The sequence below is a fragment of the Coregonus clupeaformis genome, unplaced genomic scaffold (genome assembly GCF_020615455.1).
Source record: "Coregonus clupeaformis isolate EN_2021a unplaced genomic scaffold, ASM2061545v1 scaf1560, whole genome shotgun sequence".
Taxonomy (NCBI): Eukaryota; Metazoa; Chordata; class Actinopteri; order Salmoniformes; family Salmonidae; genus Coregonus; species Coregonus clupeaformis.
Window position 1 is genome coordinate 12626 of NW_025535014.1, and position 17828 is coordinate 30453.

General features: G+C 48.6%; 1 protein-coding gene across 1 annotated transcript in view; it reads right to left on the reverse strand.

The window, feature by feature from the left end:
- Nucleotides 1–2250: 2250 nt before the first annotated feature.
- Nucleotides 2251–17828, reverse strand: part of wipi2 (WD repeat domain, phosphoinositide interacting 2) — a gene marked incomplete at its 3' end in the record, with an annotated part of 84772 nt that continues 69194 nt past the window's right edge. Inside the window, exons 12-13 of the mRNA XM_045218418.1 lie at nucleotides 5630–5737; nucleotides 2251–2348 (exon numbers count right to left, since the gene is read on the reverse strand). Coding sequence (XP_045074353.1) covers nucleotides 2251–2348; nucleotides 5630–5737 — 206 coding nt within the window. The remainder of the gene's footprint in view (nucleotides 2349–5629; nucleotides 5738–17828) is intronic.

Sequence of the window (17828 nt, forward strand, 5' to 3'; positions counted from 1 at the left end):
CTGCTGGCTGCTACCACAGTACTTGCGTGCTCTACAGTACTACTGCTGCTACTGCTGCTGCTCACATACACTGCTGCTGCAGACTTACTGCTGCTGCAGCAGACTATGCTGCTACTACAGTACTACTGCTGCTGCTGCACTGCGTGCTACTAGCATACTGCTGCTGCTACAGTACTACTGCTTACTGCAGTGCTGCTGCTACAGCACACTGTGCAGTACTGCTACACTGCAGGACTACTGCTGCTACTGCTGCTGCTACGCTAGCACAGTACTACTACGCTACTACAGTACTACTGCTGCTGCTACAGTACTACTGCTGCTGCTGCGGTACTACTGCTGCCGTGCACTGCTGCTACTACAGAACTGCTGCACAACAGCACTGATGCTGCTGCTACAAGGCTGCTGCTCTACAACGCTACTGCTGCTACTCGCTACAAAGTGCTACTGCTGCTGCACAGTACACTGCTGCTGCTACAGTATATGCTGCGCTACAGTATATGCTTGCTGCGGATACTGCCTGCTGCTACTACTAGACTGCTGCTGCTGCTGCGCTACAGCTACTGCTACTGCTGCTAGCTACAGTGCTACTGCTGCGCACGTACTACTGCTGCTGCAAAAGAGTTGCCGTGCTGCGCTGTGCTACACACTGCGATTGAGCTACTGCTCTGCTGCTGCTGCTACGCTGCGTACGCGATACGTGCTGCTACAGTACACTGCTACTACAGTAGCTGCTGCTCAGCTGCTGCATGCTGCTGCTACAGTATACTGCTGCGCCGGTGCACACAGCGCTGCAGTGCTACTGCTCTGCTACAGTACTACTGCTGCTGCTACAGGATGCTGCTGCTGCTACAGCGGTTACTACTGCGTTGCTGCAGTACATGCTCGACCAGCTGCTGCTGCAACAGTACTACTGCTGCTCACAGTACTACTGCTGCTACTACGCTGCTGCGGCTGCTACAGTACTACTGCTGCTGCTACAGTACTACTGCTAACCGCTGCGTACGTACTACTTGCTGCTGCCAGTACTACTGCTGCTGCTACAGTACTACTGCGTTGCTGCTACAGTACGCGCGAAACTGCGCTGCACAGTATGCTGCTAGTACAGTACCACTGCTGCCACAGACTACTGCTGCTGCTACAGTACTACGCCACAACAGACTATGCTGCTCCATGCTGCTAGACTGCTGCGCAGATACTGCTGCTGCTACAGTACTACTGCTGCTACTACAGTACACGCTGCTACTACAGTACACTGCTGCTACGTATACTGCTGACAGTGCTGCTGCCGGTGCTACAGACAGCTGACAGTCTCGCGACACTACAGCTGCTGCTACTACTGCTGCTACTTGCTACTACAGTATACTGCTTATACTACCGCTGCTACAGTACTACTGTCTCTAACCAGAAAAATGAGCCGTTTCCAGCTACAATAGCCATTTACAACATTAACAATGTCTACACTCTATTTCTGATCAATTTGATGTTATTTTAATGGACAAAAAAATTGCTTTTCTTTCGAAAACAAGGACATTTCTAAGTGACCCCAAACGTTTGAACGGTAGTGTGTATACACACACACACACAACCAGTCAAAAGTTTGGACACACTTACTCATTTCAGAGTTTTTCTTTATTTTTACATTGTAGAATAATAGTGAAGAAATCAAAACTATGAAAGAACACATATGGAATCATGTAGTAACCAAAAAAAGTGTTAAACAAATCAAAGTATATTTTATATCTGAGAATCTTCAAATAGCCACTCTTTGCCTTGATGACAGCTTTGCACACTCTTGGCATTTGGGAAGTCATTTCAGTCGCTGTAGTAGCTGGCGTGTATAGTGTTGAGTCATCCGCATACATAGACACACTGGCTTTACTCAAAGCCAGTGGCATGTCGTTAGTAAATACTGAATAAAGTAATGGGCCTAGACAGCTGCCCTGGGGAATTCCTGATTCTACCTGGATTATGTTGGAGAGGCTTCCATTAAAGAACCCCCTCTGTGTTCTGTTAGACAGGTAACTCTTTATCCACATTATAGTAGGGGGTGTAAAGCCATAACACATAGGTTTTCCCAGCAGCAGACTATGATCGATAATGTCAAAAGCCGGACTGAAGTCTGCGTGGGTGGGTGGATGGCCTAATGGCTTACCCACCCAATGCATATGGCTGACTGGCACATTTCTTAAAATGGCCGAAATTAAAAATCTTCCCGGGTCACTTGTCCGGCGCCAAATTTGACTAACGTACCTTTCATCCCAGCAGTGTTGTAGGTCTGTGTGGTAAGGGGTCGGTCATGTGACCCCTGTTCCAGGATCTCATTGGGCGGCTCAGCACCGCCGTCTAACCTGAGGAACACAGAACGATGATATTTAAATAAACTGCCGTTTAACAGACGCTTTTATCCCAAAGCTACTTACAGTGAGTACATATGGAGTCGATCCCACAGACCCTGCTATCGCTAAGCGCTATGCACGAACAACTGAGCCACACAGAACAGGACCAATACAGATAACAAAAGCTTCCTTACAGTGTGTGTGTGTGTGCTACCTGTGTTGTTTCATCAGTGTGCTACCTGTGTTGTTTCATCAGTGTGTTACCTGTGTTGTTTCATCAGTGTGCTACCTGTGTTGTTTCATCAGTGTGTTACCTGTGTTGTTTCATCAGTGTGTTACCTGTGTTGTTTCATCGGTGTGCTACCTGTGTTGTTTCATCAGTGTGCTACCTGTGTTGTTTCATCAGTGTGCTACCTGTGTTGTTTCATCAGTGTGTTACCTGTGTTGTTTCATCAGTGTGCTACCTGTGTTGTTTCATCAGTGTGTTACCTGTGTTGTTTCATCAGTGTGCTACCTGTGTTGTTTCATCAGTGTGCTACCTGTGTTGTTTCATCAGTGTGCTACCTGTGTTGTTTCATCAGTGTGCTACCTGTGTTGTTTCATCAGTGTGTTACCTGTGTTGTTTCATCAGTGTGCTACCTGTGTTGTTTCATCGGTGTGCTACCTGTGTTGTTTCATCGGTGTGCTACCTGTGTTGTTTCATCGGTGTGTTACCTGTGTTGTTTCATCGGTGTGCTACCTGTGTTGTTTCATCGGTGTGCTACCTGTGTTGTTTCATCAGTGTGTTACCTGTGTTTTTCATCAGTGTGTTACCTGTGTTGTTTCATCAGTGTGTTACCTGTGTTGTTTCATCAGTGTGTTACCTGTGTTGTTTCATCAGTGTGCTACCTGTGTTGTTTCATCAGTGTGTTACCTGTGTTGTTTCATCAGTGTGCTACCTGTGTTGTTTCATCAGTGTGTTACCTGTGTTGTTTCATCAGTGTGTTACCTGTGTTGTTTCATCAGTGTGCTACCTGTGTTGTTTCAGTGTGTTACCTGTGTTGTTTCATCGGTGTGCTACCTGTGTTGTTTCATCGGTGTGTTACCTGTGTTGTTTCATCGGTGTGCTACCTGTGTTGTTTCATCGGTGTGCTACCTGTGTTGTTTCATCAGTGTGTTACCTGTGTTGTTTCATCAGTGTGTTACCTGTGTTTTTCATCAGTGTGTTACCTGTGTTGTTTCATCAGTGTTACCTGTGTTGTTTCATCAGTGTGTTACCTGTGTTGTTTCATCAGTGTGTTACCTGTGTTGTTTCATCAGTGTGTTACCTGTGTTGTTTCATCAGTGTGCTACCTGTGTTGTTTCATCAGTGTGTTACCTGTGTTGTTTCATCAGTGTGCTACCTGTGTTGTTTCATCAGTGTGCTACCTGTGTTGTTTTCATCAGTGTGCTACCTGTGTTGTTTCATCAGTGTGCTACCTGTGTTGTTTCATCAGTGTGCTACCTGTGTTGTTTCATCAGTGTGCTACCTGTGTTGTTTCATCAGTGTGTTACCTGTGTTGTTTCATCAGTGTGTTACCTGTGTTGTTTCATCAGTGTGTTACCTGTGTTGTTTCATCAGTGTGTTACCTGTGTTGTTTCATCAGTGTGTTACCTGTGTTGTTTCATCAGTGTGTTACCTGTGTTGTTTAATCAGTGTGCTACCTGTGTTGTTTCATCAGTGTGTTACCTGTGTTGTTTCATCAGTGTGCTACCTGTGTTGTTTCATCAGTGTGTTACCTGTGTTGTTTCATCAGTGTGCTACCTGTGTTGTTTCATCAGTGTGTTACCTGTGTTGTTTCATCAGTGTGCTACCTGTGTTGTTTCATCAGTGTGTTACCTGTGTTGTTTCATCAGTGTGCTACCTGTGTTGTTTCATCAGTGTGTTACCTGTGTTGTTTCATCGTGTTGTTTCATCAGTGTGCTACCTGTGTTGTTTCATCAGTGTGCTACCTGTGTTGTTTCATCAGTGTGCTACCTGTGTTGTTTCATCAGTGTGCTACCTGTGTTGTTTCATTAGTGTGCTACCTGTGTTGTTTCATCAGTGTGTTACCTGTGTTGTTTCATCAGTGTGTTACCTGTGTTGTTTCGTCAGTGTGTTACCTGTGTTGTTTCATCAGTGTGCTACCTGTGTTGTTTCATCAGTGTGCTACCTGTGTTGTTTCATCAGTGTGCTACCTGTGTTGTTTCATCAGTGAGCTACCTGTGTTGTTTCATCAGTGTGCTACCTGTGTTGTTTCATCAGTGTGCTACCTGTGTTGTTTCATCAGTGTGCTACCTGTGTTGTTTCATCAGTGTGTTACCTGTGTTGTTTCATCAGTGTGTTACCTGTGTTGTTTCATCAGTGAGCTACCTGTGTTGTTTCATCAGTGTGTTACCTGTGTTGTTTCATCAGTGTGTTACCTGTGTTGTTTCATCAGTGAGCTACCTGTGTTGTTTCATCAGTGTGTTACCTGTGTTGTTTCATCAGTGTGTTACCTGTGTTTCATCAGTGTGCTAGCTGTGTTGTTTCATCAGTGTGCTACCTGTGTTGTTTCGTCAGTGTGCTACCTGTGTTGTTTCATCAGTGTGCTACCTGTGTTGTTTCATCAGTGTGCTACCTGTGTTGTTTCATCAGTGTGTTACCTGTGTTGTTTCATCAGTGTGCTACCTGTGTTGTTTCATCAGTGTGCTACCTGTGTTGTTTCATCAGTGTGCTACCTGTGTTGTTTCATCAGTGTGCTACCTGTGTTGTTTCATCAGTGTGTTACCTGTGTTGTTTCATCAGTGTGCTACCTGTGTTGTTTCATCAGTGTGTTACCTGTGTTGTTTCATCAGTGTGCTACCTGTGTTGTTTCGTCAGTGTGTTACCTGTGTTGTTTCGTCAGTGTGTTACCTGTGTTGTTTCGTCAGTGTGCCACCTGTGTTGTTTCGTCAGTGTGTTACCTGTGTTGTTTCGTCAGTGTGCTACCTGTGTTGTTTCGTCAGTGTGCTACCTGTGTTGTTTCATCAGTGTGCTACCTGTGTTGTTTCATCAGTGTGTTACCTGTGTTGTTTCATCAGTGTGTTACCTGTGTTGTTTCGTCAGTGTGTTACCTGTGTTGTTTCGTCAGTGTGCCACCTGTGTTGTTTCGTCAGTGTGTTACCTGTGTTGTTTCGTCAGTGTGCTACCTGTGTTGTTTCGTCAGTGTGCTACCTGTGTTGTTTCATCAGTGTGCTACCTGTGTTGTTTCATCAGTGTGTTACCTGTGTTGTTTCATCAGTGTGCTACCTGTGTTGTTTCATCAGTGTGTTACCTGTGTTGTTTCATCAGTGAGCACTCTCCTCCCTCCTGTGGATCCAGGTTATAGAGGTACAGATATCCATCAGCTGCTGCGACCAGGAGACGAGGAATCTTCTGGATCCTAAACACACACACAGTGTTAAAAACAAAAAACACACAAACTTCAATCAGACTCATCGGACTGTGTGTGCGTTTCAGTGTGTGTGTACAGGTCCCCCTGTAGCTCAGTGGGTAGAGCAAGGCGCTTGCAACGCCAGGGTTGTTGGTTCGTTTCCCACGGGGGGCCAGTATGAAAATGTATGCACTCACTAACTGTAAGTCGCTCTGGATAAGAGCGTCTGCTAAATGACTAAAATGTAAAAGGGCTCTAGACAGACTCTTCCATTAGGGCTCTAGACTGACTCTTCCATCAGGGCTCTAGACTGACTCTTCCATCAGGGCTCTAGACTGACTCTTCCATTAGGGCTCTAGACTGACTCCATTAGGGCTCTAGACTGACTCTTCCATTAGGGCTCTAGACTGACTCTTCCATCAGGGCTCTAGACTGACTCTTCCATCAGGGCTCTAGACTGACTCTTCCATTAGGGCTCTAGACTGACTCTTCCATTAGGGCTCTAGACTGACTCTTCCATTAGGGCTCTAGACTGACTCTTCCATTAGGGCTCTAGACTGACCCTTCCATTAGGGCTCTAGACTGACTCTTCCATTAGGGCTCTAGACTGACTCTTCCATTAGGGCCCTAGACTGACTCTTCTAGACTGACTCTTCCATTAGGGCTCTAGACTGACTCTTCCATTAGGGCTCTAGACTGACTCTTCCATTAGGGCTCTAGACTGACTCTTCCATTAGGGCTCTAGACTGACTCTTCCATTAGGGCTCTAGACGGACTCTTCCATCAGGGCTCTAGACTGACTCTTCCATTAGGGCTCTAGACTGACTCTTCCATCAGGGCTCTAGACTGACTCTTCCATTAGGGCTCTAGACTGACTCTTCCATTAGGGCTCTAGACTGACTCTTCCATTAGGGCTCTAGACTGACTCTTCCATTAGGGCTCTAGACTGACTCTTCCATTAGGGCTCTAGACTGACTCTTCCATTAGGGCTCTAGACTGACTCTTCCATTAGGGCTCTAGACTGACTCTTCCATTAGGGCTCTAGACTGACTCTTCCATCAGGGCTCTAGACTGACTCTTCCATTAGGGCTCTAGACTGACTCTTCCATTAGGGCTCTAGACTGACTCTTCCATTAGGGCTCTAGACTGACTCTTCCATTAGGGCTCTAGACTGACTCTTCCATTAGGGCTCTAGACTGACTCTTCCATTAGGGCTCTAGACTGACTCTTCCATTAGGGCTCTAGACTGACTCTTCCATTAGGGCTCTAGACTGACTCTTCCATTAGGGCTCTAGACTGACTCTTCCATTAGGGCTCTAGACTGACTCTTCCATTAGGGCTCTAGACTGACTCTTCCATTAGGGCTCTAGACTGACTCTTCCATTAGGGCTCTAGACTGACTCTTCCATTAGGGCTCTAGACTGACTCTTCCATCAGGGCTCTAGACTGACTCTTCCATCAGGGCTCTAGACTGACTCTTCCATCAGGGCTCTAGACTGACTCTTCCATCAGGGCTCTAGACTGACTCTTCCATTAGGGCTCTAGACTGACTCTTCCATTAGGGCTCTAGACTGACTCTTCCATCAGGGCTCTAGACTGACTCTTCCATTAGGGCTCTAGACTGACTCTTCCATCAGGGCTCTAGACTGACGCTTCCATCAGGGCTCTAGACTGACTCTTCCATCAGGGCTCTAGACTGACTCTTCCATTAGGGCTCTAGACTGACTCTTCCATCAGGGCTCTAGACTGACTCTTCCATTAGGGCTCTAGACTGACTCTTCCATCAGGGCTCTAGACTGACTCTTCCATTAGGGCTCTAGACTGACTCTTCCATCAGGGCTCTAGACTGACTCTTCCATCAGGGCTCTAGACTGACTCTTCCATTAGGGCTCTAGACTGACTCTTCCATCAGGGCTCTAGACTGACTCTTCCATTAGGGCTCTAGACTGACTCTTCCATTAGGGCTCTAGACTGACTCTTCCATTAGGGCTCTAGACTGACTCTTCCATTAGGGCTCTAGACTGACTCTTCCATTAGGGCTCTAGACTGACTCTTCCATTAGGGCTCTAGACCGACTCTTCCATTAGGGCTCTAGACTGACTCTTCCATTAGGGCTCTAGACTGACTCTTCCATCAGGGCTCTAGACTGACTCTTCCATTAGGGCTCTAGACTGACGCTTCCATTAGGGCTCTAGACTGACTCTTCCATTAGGGCTCTAGACTGACTCTTCCATTAGGGCTCTAGACTGACTCTTCCATTAGGGCTCTAGACTGACTCTTCCATTAGGGCTCTAGACTGACTCTTCCATTAGGGCTCTAGACTGACTCTTCCATTAGGGCTCTAGACTGACTCTTCCATTAGGGCTCTAGACTGACTCTTCCATCAGGGCTCTAGACTGACTCTTCCATTAGGGCTCTAGACTGACTCTTCCATTAGGGCTCTAGACTGACTCTTCCATCAGGGCTCTAGACTGACTCTTCCATTAGGGCTCTAGACTGACTCTTCCATTAGGGCTCTAGACTGACTCTTCCATTAGGGCTCTAGACTGACTCTTCCATTAGGGCTCTAGACTGACTCTTCCATTAGGGCTCTAGACTGACTCTTCCATTAGGGCTCTAGACTGACTCTTCCATTAGGGCTCTAGACTGACTCTTCCATCAGGGCTCTAGACTGACTCTTCCATCAGGGCTCTAGACTGACTCTTCCATCAGGGCTCTAGACTGACTCTTCCATTAGGGCTCTAGACTGACTCTTCCATCAGGGCTCTAGACTGACTCTTCCATCAGGGCTCTAGACTGACTCTTCCATTAGGGCTCTAGACTGACTCTTCCATCAGGGCTCTAGACTGACTCTTCCATTAGGGCTCTAGACTGACTCTTCCATCAGGGCTCTAGACTGACTCTTCCATCAGGGCTCTAGACTGACTCTTCCATCAGGGCTCTAGACTGACTCTTCCATCAGGGCTCTAGACTGACTCTTCCATCAGGGCTCTAGACTGACTCTTCCATCAGGGCTCTAGACTGACTCTTCCATTAGGGCTCTAGACTGACTCTTCCATTAGGGCTCTAGACTGACTCTTCCATTAGGGCTCTAGACTGACTCTTCCATTAGGGCTCTAGACTGACTCTTCCATTAGGGCTCTAGACTGACTCTTCCATCAGGGCTCTAGACTGACTCTTCCATTAGGGCTCTAGACGGACTCTTCCATTAGGGCTCTAGACTGACTCTTCCATTAGGGCTCTAGACTGACTCTTCCATTAGGGCTCTAGACTGACTCTTCCATTAGGGCTCTAGACTGACGCTTCCATTAGGGCTCTAGACTGACGCTTCCATTAGGGCTCTAGACTGACTCTTCCATCAGGGCTCTAGACTGACTCTTCCATTAGGGCTCTAGACTGACTCTTCCATCAGGGCTCTAGACTGACTCTTCCATCAGGGCTCTAGACTGACTCTTCCATCAGGGCTCTAGACTGACTCTTCCATCAGGGCTCTAGACTGACTCTTCCATCAGGGCTCTAGACTGACTCTTCCATCAGGGCTCTAGACTGACTCTTCCATCAGGGCTCTAGACTGACTCTTCCATCAGGGCTCTAGACTGACTCTTCCATTAGGGCTCTAGACTGACTCTTCCATTAGGGCTCTAGACTGACTCTTCCATCAGGGCTCTAGACTGACTCTTCCATTAGGGCTCTAGACGGACTCTTCCATCAGGGCTCTAGACTGACTCTTCCATTAGGGCTCTAGACTGACTCTTCCATTAGGGCTCTAGACGGACTCTTCCATCAGGGCTCTAGACTGACTCTTCCATTAGGGCTCTAGACTGACTCTTCCATTAGGGCTCTAGACTGACTCTTCCATCAGGGCTCTAGACTGACTCTTCCATTAGGGCTCTAGACCGACTCTTCCATCAGGGCTCTAGACTGACTCTTCCATCAGGGCTCTAGACTGACTCTTCCATCAGGGCTCTAGACTGACTCTTCCATTAGGGCTCTAGACTGACTCTTCCATCAGGGCTCTAGACTGACTCTTCCATCAGGGCTCTAGACTGACGCTTCCATCAGGGCTCTAGACTGACTCTTCCATCAGGGCTCTAGACTGACTCTTCCATTAGGGCTCTAGACTGACTCTTCCATCAGGGCTCTAGACTGACGCTTCCATTAGGGCTCTAGACTGACTCTTCCATCAGGGCTCTAGACTGACTCTTCCATCAGGGCTCTAGACTGACTCTTCCATCAGGGCTCTAGACTGACTCTTCCATCAGGGCTCTAGACTGACTCTTCCATCAGGGCTCTAGACTGACTCTTCCATTAGGGCTCTAGACTGACTCTTCCATTAGGGCTCTAGACTGACTCTTCCATTAGGGCTCTAGACTGACTCTTCCATTAGGGCTCTAGACTGACTCTTCCATTAGGGCTCTAGACTGACTCTTCCATTAGGGCTCTAGACCGACTCTTCCATTAGGGCTCTAGACGGACTCTTCCATCAGGGCTCTAGACTGACGCTTCCATTAGGGCTCTAGACTGACGCTTCCATTAGGGCTCTAGACTGACTCTTCCATCAGGGCTCTAGACTGACTCTTCCATTAGGGCTCTAGACTGACTCTTCCATCAGGGCTCTAGACCGACTCTTCCATTAGGGCTCTAGACCGACTCTTCCATCAGGGCTCTAGACTGACTCTTCCATTAGGGCTCTAGACTGACTCTTCCATTAGGGCTCTAGACTGACTCTTCCATCAGGGCTCTAGACTGACTCTTCCATCAGGGCTCTAGACTGACTCTTCCATTAGGGCTCTAGACTGACTCTTCCATCAGGGCTCTAGACTGACTCTTCCATCAGGGCTCTAGACTGACTCTTCCATCAGGGCTCTAGACTGACTCTTCCATCAGGGCTCTAGACTGACTCTTCCATCAGGGCTCTAGACTGACTCTTCCATCAGGGCTCTAGACTGACTCTTCCATTAGGGCTCTAGACTGACTCTTCCATTAGGGCTCTAGACGGACTCTTCCATCAGGGCTCTAGACTGACTCTTCCATTAGGGCTCTAGACTGACTCTTCCATTAGGGCTCTAGACTGACTCTTCCATTAGGGCTCTAGACTGACTCTTCCATCAGGGCTCTAGACTGACGCTTCCATCAGGGCTCTAGACTGACGCTTCCATTAGGGCTCTAGACTGACTCTTCCATTAGGGCTCTAGACTGACGCTTCCATTAGGGCTCTAGACTGACTCTTCCATTAGGGCTCTAGACTGACTCTTCCATTAGGGCTCTAGACTGACTCTTCCATCAGGGCTCTAGACTGACTCTTCCATCAGGGCTCTAGACTGACTCTTCCATTAGGGCTCTAGACTGACTCTTCCATCAGGGCTCTAGACTGACTCTTCCATTAGGGCTCTAGACTGACTCTTCCATCAGGGCTCTAGACCGACTCTTCCATCAGGGCTCTAGACTGACGCTTCCATTAGGGCTCTAGACTGACTCTTCCATTAGGGCTCTAGACTGACTCTTCCATCAGGGCTCTAGACTGACTCTTCCATTAGGGCTCTAGACTGACTCTTCCATCAGGGCTCTAGACTGACTCTTCCATTAGGGCTCTAGACTGACTCTTCCATTAGGGCTCTAGACTGACTCTTCCATTAGGGCTCTAGACTGACTCTTCCATTAGGGCTCTAGACTGACTCTTCCATTAGGGCTCTAGACTGACTCTTCCATCAGGGCTCTAGACTGACTCTTCCATTAGGGCTCTAGACTGACTCTTCCATCAGGGCTCTAGACTGACTCTTCCATCAGGGCTCTAGACTGACTCTTCCATTAGGGCTCTAGACTGACTCTTCCATCAGGGCTCTAGACTGACTCTTCCATCAGGGCTCTAGACTGACTCTTCCATCAGGGCTCTAGACTGACTCTTCCATTAGGGCTCTAGACTGACTCTTCCATCAGGGCTCTAGACTGACTCTTCCATTAGGGCTCTAGACTGACTCTTCCATTAGGGCTCTAGACTGACTCTTCCATCAGGGCTCTAGACTGACTCTTCCATCAGGGCTCTAGACTGACTCTTCCATTAGGGCTCTAGACTGACTCTTCCATCAGGGCTCTAGACCGACTCTTCCATCAGGGCTCTAGACTGACTCTTCCATTAGGGCTCTAGACTGACTCTTCCATCAGGGCTCTAGACTGACTCTTCCATTAGGGCTCTAGACTGACTCTTCCATTAGGGCTCTAGACTGACTCTTCCATTAGGGCTCTAGACTGACTCTTCCATTAGGGCTCTAGACCGACTCTTCCATTAGGGCTCTAGACTGACTCTTCCATTAGGGCTCTAGACTGACTCTTCCATTAGGGCTCTAGACTGACTCTTCCATCAGGGCTCTAGACTGACTCTTCCATCAGGGCTCTAGACTGACTCTTCCATCAGGGCTCTAGACTGACTCTTCCATCAGGGCTCTAGACTGACTCTTCCATTAGGGCTCTAGACTGACTCTTCCATTAGGGCTCTAGACGGACTCTTCCATCAGGGCTCTAGACTGACTCTTCCATTAGGGCTCTAGACTGACTCTTCCATTAGGGCTCTAGACTGACTCTTCCATCAGGGCTCTAGACTGACTCTTCCATCAGGGCTCTAGACTGACTCTTCCATTAGGGCTCTAGACTGACTCTTCCATCAGGGCTCTAGACTGACTCTTCCATTAGGGCTCTAGACTGACTCTTCCATTAGGGCTCTAGACTGACTCTTCCATTAGGGCTCTAGACCGACTCTTCCATTAGGGCTCTAGACTGACTCTTCCATTAGGGCTCTAGACTGACTCTTCCATTAGGGCTCTAGACTGACTCTTCCATTAGGGCTCTAGACTGACTCTTCCATTAGGGCTCTAGACTGACTCTTCCATTAGGGCTCTAGACTGACTCTTCCATTAGGGCTCTAGACTGACTCTTCCATTAGGGCTCTAGACTGACTCTTCCATTAGGGCTCTAGACTGACTCTTCCATTAGGGCTCTAGACTGACTCTTCCATTAGGGCTCTAGACTGACTCTTCCATTAGGGCTCTAGACTGACTCTTCCATTAGGGCTCTAGACTGACTCTTCCATTAGGGCTCTAGACTGACTCTTCCATTAGGGCTCTAGACTGACTCTTCCATCAGGGCTCTAGACTGACTCTTCCATCAGGGCTCTAGACTGACTCTTCCATCAGGGCTCTAGACTGACTCTTCCATCAGGGCTCTAGACTGACTCTTCCATTAGGGCTCTAGACTGACTCTTCCATTAGGGCTCTAGACCGACTCTTCCATCAGGGCTCTAGACCGACTCTTCCATCAGGGCTCTAGACTGACTCTTCCATCAGGGCTCTAGACTGACTCTTCCATCAGGGCTCTAGACTGACTCTTCCATCAGGGCTCTAGACTGACTCTTCCATCAGGGCTCTAGACTGACTCTTCCATTAGGGCTCTAGACTGACTCTTCCATCAGGGCTCTAGACTGACTCTTCCATTAGGGCTCTAGACTGACTCTTCCATCAGGGCTCTAGACTGACTCTTCCATTAGGGCTCTAGACTGACTCTTCCATTAGGGCTCTAGACTGACTCTTCCATTAGGGCTCTAGACTGACTCTTCCATTAGGGCTCTAGACTGACTCTTCCATTAGGGCTCTAGACTGACTCTTCCATTAGGGCTCTAGACTGACTCTTCCATTAGGGCTCTAGACTGACTCTTCCATTAGGGCTCTAGACTGACTCTTCCATTAGGGCTCTAGACTGACTCTTCCATTAGGGCTCTAGACTGACTCTTCCATTAGGGCTCTAGACCGACTCTTCCATTAGGGCTCTAGACCGACTCTTCCATTAGGGCTCTAGACCGACTCTTCCATTAGGGCTCTAGACTGACTCTTCCATTAGGGCTCTAGACTGACTCTTCCATTAGGGCTCTAGACTGACTCTTCCATTAGGGCTCTAGACTGACTCTTCCATTAGGGCTCTAGACTGACTCTTCCATCAGGGCTCTAGACTGACTCTTCCATCAGGGCTCTAGACTGACTCTTCCATTAGGGCTCTAGACTGACTCTTCCATCAGGGCTCTAGACTGACTCTTCCATCAGGGCTCTAGACTGACTCTTCCATCAGGGCTCTAGACTGACTCTTCCATCAGGGCTCTAGACTGACTCTTCCATCAGGGCTCTAGACTGACTCTTCCATCAGGGCTCTAGACTGACTCTTCCATTAGGGCTCTAGACTGACTCTTCCATCAGGGCTCTAGACTGACTCTTCCATTAGGGCTCTAGACTGACTCTTCCATCAGGGCTCTAGACGGACTCTTCCATCAGGGCTCTAGACTGACTCTTCCATCAGGGCTCTAGACTGACTCTTCCATCAGGGCTCTAGACTGACTCTTCCATTAGGGCTCTAGACTGACTCTTCCATCAGGGCTCTAGACTGACTCTTCCATTAGGGCTCTAGACTGACTCTTCCATTAGGGCTCTAGACTGACTCTTCCATTAGGGCTCTAGACTGACTCTTCCATCAGGGCTCTAGACTGACTCTTCCATTAGGGCTCTAGACTGACTCTTCCATTAGGGCTCTAGACTGACTCTTCCATTAGGGCTCTAGACCGACTCTTCCATTAGGGCTCTAGACTGACTCTTCCATTAGGGCTCTAGACTGACTCTTCCATTAGGGCTCTAGACTGACTCTTCCATTAGGGCTCTAGACTGACTCTTCCATTAGGGCTCTAGACTGACTCTTCCATCAGGGCTCTAGACTGACTCTTCCATCAGGGCTCTAGACTGACTCTTCCATCAGGGCTCTAGACTGACTCTTCCATCAGGGCTCTAGACTGACTCTTCCATCAGGGCTCTAGACTGACTCTTCCATCAGGGCTCTAGACTGACTCTTCCATCAGGGCTCTAGACTGACTCTTCCATCAGGGCTCTAGACTGACTCTTCCATTAGGGCTCTAGACTGACTCTTCCATTAGGGCTCTAGACTGACTCTTCCATTAGGGCTCTAGACTGACTCTTCCATTAGGGCTCTAGACTGACTCTTCCATTAGGGCTCTAGACTGACTCTTCCATTAGGGCTCTAGACTGACTCTTCCATCAGGGCTCTAGACTGACTCTTCCATCAGGGCTCTAGACTGACGCTTCCATTAGGGCTCTAGACTGACTCTTCCATCAGGGCTCTAGACTGACTCTTCCATTAGGGCTCTAGACTGACTCTTCCATTAGGGCTCTAGACTGACTCTTCCATTAGGGCTCTAGACTGACGCTTCCATTAGGGCTCTAGACTGACTCTTCCATCAGGGCTCTAGACTGACTCTTCCATCAGGGCTCTAGACTGACTCTTCCATCAGGGCTCTAGACTGACTCTTCCATCAGGGCTCTAGACTGACTCTTCCATTAGGGCTCTAGACTGACTCTTCCATCAGGGCTCTAGACCGACTCTTCCATCAGGGCTCTAGACTGACTCTTCCATCAGGGCTCTAGACGGACTCTTCCATTAGGGCTCTAGACTGACTCTTCCATCAGGGCTCTAGACTGACGCTTCCATCAGGGCTCTAGACTGACTCTTCCATCAGGGCTCTAGACTGACTCTTCCATCAGGGCTCTAGACTGACTCTTCCATTAGGGCTCTAGACTGACTCTTCCATCAGGGCTCTAGACTGACTCTTCCATCAGGGCTCTAGACTGACTCTTCCATTAGGGCTCTAGACTGACTCTTCCATTAGGGCTCTAGACTGACTCTTCCATTAGGGCTCTAGACTGAGCTCTTCCATTAGGGCTCTAGACTGACTCTTCCATTAGGGCTCTAGACTGACTCTTCCATTAGGGCTCTAGACTGACTCTTCCATCAGGGCTCTAGACTGACTCTTCCATCAGGGCTCTAGACTGACTCTTCCATCAGGGCTCTAGACTGACTCTTCCATTAGGGCTCTAGACTGACTCTTCCATTAGGGCTCTAGACTGACTCTTCCATTAGGGCTCTAGACTGACTCTTCCATTAGGGCTCTAGACTGACTCTTCCATTAGGGCTCTAGACTGACTCTTCCATTAGGGCTCTAGACTGACTCTTCCATTAGGGCTCTAGACTGACTCTTCCATTAGGGCTCTAGACTGACTCTTCCATCAGGGCTCTAGACTGACTCTTCCATTAGGGCTCTAGACTGACTCTTCCATTAGGGCTCTAGACTGACTCTTCCATCAGGGCTCTAGACTGACTCTTCCATCAGGGCTCTAGACTGACTCTTCCATCAGGGCTCTAGACTGACTCTTCCATTAGGGCTCTAGACTGACTCTTCCATCAGGGCTCTAGACTGACTCTTCCATCAGGGCTCTAGACTGACTCTTCCATTAGGGCTCTAGACTGACTCTTCCATTAGGGCTCTAGACTGACTCTTCCATCAGGGCTCTAGACGGACTCTTCCATCAGGGCTCTAGACTGACTCTTCCATCAGGGCTCTAGACTGACTCTTCCATCAGGGCTCTAGACTGACTCTTCCATTAGGGCTCTAGACTGACTCTTCCATCAGGGCTCTAGACTGACTCTTCCATCAGGGCTCTAGACTGACTCTTCCATCAGGGCTCTAGACTGACGCTTCCATCAGGGCTCTAGACTGACTCTTCCATCAGGGCTCTAGACTGACTCTTCCATCAGGGCTCTAGACTGACTCTTCCATCAGGGCTCTAGACTGACTCTTCCATTAGGGCTCTAGACTGACTCTTCCATTAGGGCTCTAGACTGACTCTTCCATTAGGGCTCTAGACTGACTCTTCCATCAGGGCTCTAGACTGACTCTTCCATCAGGGCTCTAGACTGACTCTTCCATTAGGGCTCTAGACTGACTCTTCCATTAGGGCTCTAGACTGACTCTTCCATCAGGGCTCTAGACTGACTCTTCCATTAGGGCTCTAGACTGACTCTTCCATCAGGGCTCTAGACTGACTCTTCCATTAGGGCTCTAGACTGACGCTTCCATTAGGGCTCTAGACTGACTCTTCCATTAGGGCTCTAGACTGACTCTTCCATCAGGGCTCTAGACTGACTCTTCCATTAGGGCTCTAGACTGACTCTTCCATTAGGGCTCTAGACTGACTCTTCCATTAGGGCTCTAGACTGACTCTTCCATTAGGGCTCTAGACTGACTCTTCCATCAGGGCTCTAGACTGACTCTTCCATTAGGGCTCTAGACTGACTCTTCCATCAGGGCTCTAGACTGACTCTTCCATCAGGGCTCTAGACTGACTCTTCCATCAGGGCTCTAGACTGACTCTTCCATCAGGGCTCTAGACTGACTCTTCCATCAGGGCTCTAGACCGACTCTTCCATCAGGGCTCTAGACTGACTCTTCCATCAGGGCTCTAGACTGACTCTTCCATCAGGGCTCTAGACTGACTCTTCCATTAGGGCTCTAGACTGACTCTTCCATCAGGGCTCTAGACTGACTCTTCCATCAGGGCTCTAGACTGACTCTTCCATCAGGGCTCTAGACTGACTCTTCCATCAGGGCTCTAGACTGACTCTTCCATTAGGGCTCTAGACTGACTCTTCCATTAGGGCTCTAGACCGACTCTTCCATCAGGGCTCTAGACTGACTCTTCCATTAGGGCTCTAGACTGACTCTTCCATTAGGGCTCTAGACTGACTCTTCCATTAGGGCTCTAGACTGACTCTTCCATCAGGGCTCTAGACTGACTCTTCCATTAGGGCTCTAGACTGACTCTTCCATTAGGGCTCTAGACTGACTCTTCCATTAGGGCTCTAGACTGACTCTTCCATTAGGGCTCTAGACTGACTCTTCCATTAGGGCTCTAGACTGACTCTTCCATCAGGGCTCTAGACTGACTCTTCCATTAGGGCTCTAGACTGACTCTTCCATCAGGGCTCTAGACTGACTCTTCCATTAGGGCTCTAGACTGACTCTTCCATCAGGGCTCTAGACTGACTCTTCCATTAGGGCTCTAGACTGACTCTTCCATCAGGGCTCTAGACTGACTCTTCCATCAGGGCTCTAGACTGACTCTTCCATTAGGGCTCTAGACTGACTCTTCCATCAGGGCTCTAGACTGACTCTTCCATCAGGGCTCTAGACTGACTCTTCCATCAGGGCTCTAGACTG